We start from the raw sequence: 5,812 nt of genomic DNA, 5'->3' as shown, positions 1-5,812 counted from the left end.
CATTGAATTCTAACATGGCCTCAGAGACAGGTTCGATTGCTTGAGCTGGGCGTGAATCTGTGTACAGGGAGTCGGAATTGATTTCAGCTGGGTCTGAGCTTCTTCGACGATTGCAGCTGAGATTTCTTGAATCCAATGTCTAATATGGCAGGATCGGGCACTACTGAGCTTCGCACACCAGTTTTCAATGGAGAAAACTATGAGTTCTGGAGCATTCGGATGAAAACCATACTGAAATCTCATATTGTGGGATCTGGTTGAACATGGCTTCGATGCTTCAGATCCAAAGAAGGAGAAGGAGATAGAAGAGACTAAGGTTGCTGAGAAGTCTACGATGGCTGAGCTTCTGATGAAGGATGCTCGTGCACTTGGGTTGATCCAAAGTGCTGTCTCAAATCAGCTCTTCCCCAGAATTGTGAATGAGGAGACCTCAAAAGGTGCTTGGGATATTCTGAAGCTGGAATTCAGAGGAGATAAATAGGTACGAAATGTAAAATTGCAAGGATTGCGTAGAGAATTTGAATATACTCGCATGAAAGACAGTGAATCCCTATCTATACATCTTGCTAGATTGTTTGATATATTGAATCAAATGAAGAGTTATGGTGAGGAACTATCTAGAGAGAGAGTTGTGCAGAAATTACTGTTTAGTTTGCCAAAATCATATGATTCTATCCGCTATGTGATTGAACATTCTAAGGATCTTGAGACTCTTGAAATTCAAGAGGTGGTTGCTTCTCTGAAGAGCTTTGAGCTTAGATTGGATCGACACAATGAGAACTCTACAGAAAGGGCTTTTACTAGTCTGAATATTGAGGAAAAAAAATCCTAAGAGTGGAGTTTCTTCTAGAGATCAAAAACCTCAGAAGAATTGGAAATCTAACGATGGGAATAAAACGGCTTGTAAACACTGTGAGAAATTGTATTTTGGCAAATGTTGGTTTGAAGGAAAGCCTAAATGCAAAGGGTGTGGGAAATTTGGACATATGCTCAGAGAGTGTCATGGAAATAAAAATGTACAGAAATTGAACTATGCAAATCAAGTTGAAGAAACTGGAACCTTGTTCTATGCATGCAATGCTGTGACAGATGTGAAGGAAAATCACTCTTGGTACATTGACAGTGGTTGTAGTAACCACATGACAGGTGATGAGAGTCTATTAGTCAATATTCAAAGAAATTTGACTTCTAAAGTAAAGATGGGTACTGGAAAAATAGTTCCAGTTGCAGGAAAAGGGACTCTTGTGATAAAAACCAAGTTGGGTAAGAAGCACATTCAAGAAGTAATGCTTGTACCTGGTCTTGAAGAAAATCTGCTTAGTGTTGGGCAAATGATGGAGCATGGGTACTATCTTGTGTTTGGAGGGAATATGGTGAATGTTTATGATGATCAGTCACTGAGAAATCTGATTGTGAGGGTTCAAATGACCAATAACAGATGCTTTCCACTTACAATGATGCCTGCAAGTGATTTGGCCTTAAAGGCAAGTGTTACACACTGCTTGCAGACATGGCATAAGAGATTGGGGAACTTAAATGAAAGAAGCATAAAATTGCTTGAGAATCAATACATGCTAGGAAAGCAACACAGAGATTCTTTCCCTTTGGAGTCCACTTGGAGAGCTACAAGTCCTTTGGAATTGGTTCACACAGAAGACTGAATCCATCAATGGAAATATGTATTTCTTGCTATTTACAGACAATTGCACTAGAATGTCATAGGTGTATTTCATCAGAAATAAGTCAAGTGCACTCGAATGTTTTAGAAAGTTCAAAGCTATGACTGAGCTGCAAAGTGGATATAAGATAAAAGGCTTGAGGAGTGACAGGGGTGGAGAGTTTTTATCCAGTGAATTTATGATGAATTTGGAATTCACAGGCAGTTAACTATAGCATACTCTCCTCAGCAAAATGGAGTTGCTGAGAGAAAGAACAGGATAGTAGTGGAAATGGCAAAATCTATGCTGCATGAGAAGGGCATTTCCTATGAATTTTGGGCAGAAGCTGTAAATACTGCAGTCTATCTCCTGAACAGATGTCCCATCAAGTCTCTCAAGAAGATAACACCATTTGAAGCTTATACTGGCAGAAAACAAGGAATTGCACACTTAAAGATTTTTGGATCTCCTTGTCATGTACTCATCCCTTCAGCATTAAGGCATAAACTTGAAGAAAATAGCCGCAAGTGTATCTTTGTGGGTTATGGACTCTATGAAAAGTGGTACAGACTATTTGATCCAAGCACTAGAAAGGTTATTCTGTCCAGAGATGTGCAGTTTGATGAGAATGGCTTATGGAAGTGGGAGAATGCAAGTGCAGGAAAAATGACAGTCCCTGTGCCTACTGAGAATTAAAATTGTAATCCAAGTCAAAACTTGGATACACAAATTCAAATGGATGAAGGTATCATACTACAGAATGAATCAAGTCAAAGCTTGGATACACCAACTCAAATGGATGAAGGTATTACTCTACAAGATGAAGGAATAAGTGAAAGTTCTCAAGCCATTGATCACACACCAAAGAAATGGAAAAGTGTTAACGAAATCATGGCTCAGTGTAATATGTGCATAATAGGAACCTGAGAATTTTGAAGAAGCTGATCTAGATAAGTCATGGAGAAAGGCAATGGAAGCTGAGTTGGAAATGATAGAGAAGAATAACACTTGGCAGCTTGTTGAGAGACCGTTTAATAAACCTGTCATTGGTGTCAAGTGGGTCTATAAGACCAAACTTAATCTAGATGGTACTGTGCAGAAAAATAAGGCTCGATTGGTGGCTAAAGGCCACTCACAAAAGCCTGGGATCGATTACAATGAAACATTTGGCCCAGTGGCAAGGTTAGACACCATTAGAACCTTGATTGCTCTAGCTGCACAGAAGAGATGGAACTTGTATCAGCTGGATGTTAAGTCTGCGTTTCTCAATGGAGTATTAAAAGAAGAAGTGTATGTTGAACAACCACAAGGTTTTGTGAAATAAAATGAAGAAATAAAGGTGTACAAACGACACAAGGCACTGTATGGATTAAAATAAGCAGCAAGGGCCTGGTATGATGAAATTGATGCATATTTCAACAGTGTTGGTTTCAAGAAAAGTTCAAGTGAAGCAACTTTGTATGTTAAAACAAGTGAGAATTCAGGTATTATTATTTTCTCCCTATATGTAGATGATATTGTATACACTGGTATTAATCCACAAATGCTTCAAGAATTTAGAAAATACATGATGAAGCACTATGAGATGACAGATTTGGGATTGTTACACCATTTTCTTGGAATGGGAATACTACAAACCGAGAAGAGTATTTTTATACACCAAAAGAAGTATGCACAGAAGTTGATTGAGAAGTTTGGATTAAAAGATTGCAAAGCAGTGGCTACTTCACCTGCAATGAATGAGAGATTGAGCAAGATTAATGGAAGTGAGGCTGCAAATGAAGGAGAATACAGACAGATTGTGGGCAGCTTGCTTTATTTGACAGCAACTAGACCTGATGTGATGTTTGCAGCAAGTCTCTTGGCAAGGTTCATGCATAATCCTACCAAGAAACACCTGGGGTCAACAAAGAGAGTGCTGAGATACATTCAAGGAACACTTGATTTTGGAATTGAATTTATAAAAGGGAAGACAACTACCTTAATAGGGTATTGTGACAGTGACTGGGCAGGAAGTGAAGATGATAGAAGAAGTACTTCAGGATATGCATTCACACTAGGATCTGGTATGTTTTCATGGGCATCGATTAAGCAAAACACAGTGGCACTGTCCACTGCAGAAGCAGAATATGTCAGTGCTGCTGAAGCTACTTCCCAAGCAAAATGGCTGAGGTTTGTACTTGAGGACTTTGGAGAAGAACAAGTTGAAGGAACTCAAATCATGTGTGATAACACATCAGCCATAGCAATGGCAAAGAATCCAGTTCACCACTAGAAAACCAGACATATCAGTCGAAAGTTTCACTTCATTAGAGAAGCTATTCAAGCAAAGGAGATTGAACTTATCTACTGCAAAACAAAAGATTAGATTGTAGATATATTAACCAAGGCCCTGTCTAAGGATCGATTTGTGTATCTAAGAGAACTACTTGGTGTGAAATCAGCTAAAGGGTTAGAAGGGAGTGTTGATATGTAACCCTTAAGCTGAAAACCTTAGAGCCAAAGTCACCAAGTCTATTTTACATTTCATTTTATAAGTTTTAATTTTTCTGATGTAATTTGAACCATTGAATCATAGTCCAAGTGGTCTCTTATCTAGCCTAGGATTTAAATGTCAGATTATGACAAGTGGGATCATCTCATAGGATGATAGGATCAAAGGCTGGGATTTAATCTCTGTGTAAATTTGTTAGAGAAGTAGCTCACTTCTCTCACTCATACGAATATACATGAAATGTGGAATATGATGATTAGTAATCTGAAGCTTTCTATTTTCTAAGAGCAACGTTCTCTTCCTCATACTCTATCTGTGATCTCTTCCTTCCTCCCAAAACATCCAAAATGCTGAAAATATTGAATTCTAACATAAACTTAAGTTCATTTAATCTCTATGCATCTTGCGCAGCTTCAGCATATTGTTGTTGCAAACACTCGATTGCATTTAGATGACCAAGACTAAGAATCTCGAGATTCGAGTAAAATATCTGCATATAGAATCAACTGTCGGACAAGCTAAATCAAAACCATTCCCTGAACCATCATTTATGCACACGAACATCTTGTTAAGGTTTTTCTTACTCTGTGATGTTTATTATGCTAGGCAATGGTAGCAAAAGTGGAAGACTAAATATGGATCAACTGGTTGGATGGCAAGACCATGTTTTCATGGGGCTTCCTCTTATGGATATATGCTATGATAAGAACTTGCTTTATTTGGATTAATTGTACCTTGAATACTTATGAACCTAAAGTTTTATGTGGGAAACTTTGTGACTGCTATTTTACCACTCACTTTTGCTATCGGTTTCATCAGCTTGTGTATCTGTAGTTTACATTATTGAATCCAGTTCGGTGATTGACCATGCCCTTCCCAACCGAATGTATTTGGGCTAACATTGTAAAATTGGCCCCGCCCAAGCTTGATATGATGTATTGAGCCACGGGTTAGCCCGATTGTATGGACAAGCTTGGACTCACTCATTTTTGTAAATGGTAGGCCTTAAGCCGTGCTTTTCTCAGCCCTGGCCCAACTTTAAATTACAATATTTTGGGTTATGCTTTGTGTTTTCAATTTTTCATAATTTAGTTCAATCTTTCATGCAAAAATGCATACGTTTCAAGTGGCATTTAGATGGTGTGAGGGTGGTCTAGTTTCTTGGAAAATGATATTAACTTCAGACCATATAAGTAGTCTCAAGTTCGGATTCATGGAGCATCTTGTTAGTGTGTGGGAAGCCTCGTTCCCTCTTGTAGTTTAGGGCCCATTTGATAACCATTTCAATTTTAGTTTTTAGTTTTCACTTTTTGTGTTAGAGTATAGAGGAAAAAAAACTCTAAACCCCTAAGTTTTCTCAAGGTACCCGCATCTCCAAGGCTAATGTTAAACAATTTGATAGCCCAATATGCTTTATGTTCTAATTCAACAGGTAAATCTAGCCTATATGGGGACATACCAAGAGGTGATTTGTATGCAGTACGGTATGCCCACAAAGCATCAGTTAGTCTTAATGACCAATCCTTCTGAGTCGGATTCACCGTCTTTTCCAAAATTTGCTTGATTTCCCTGTTTGCAAGTTTAGCTTGACCACTTGTCTGTGGGTGGTATGGAGTGGAAATCTTATGGGTGATCTCATATCTTTTCATCAACGCTTCAA

General features: G+C 38.4%; 1 protein-coding gene across 1 annotated transcript; it reads left to right on the top strand.

Annotated features, from left to right (window-relative positions):
- The first annotated feature begins 3,243 nt into the window (after positions 1–3,243).
- Positions 3,244–3,933, top strand: LOC117621650 (secreted RxLR effector protein 161-like). The gene has a single exon (XM_034352213.1). The coding sequence runs from the start codon at positions 3,244–3,246 to the stop codon at positions 3,931–3,933; it is 690 nt and encodes a 229-aa protein (XP_034208104.1).
- Positions 3,934–5,812: the final 1,879 nt, after the last annotated feature.

The sequence above is a fragment of the Prunus dulcis genome, chromosome 3 (genome assembly GCF_902201215.1).
Source record: "Prunus dulcis chromosome 3, ALMONDv2, whole genome shotgun sequence".
Classification (NCBI taxonomy): Eukaryota; Viridiplantae; Streptophyta; class Magnoliopsida; order Rosales; family Rosaceae; genus Prunus; species Prunus dulcis.
This window is presented reverse-complemented; position numbering and strand designations above follow the sequence as displayed.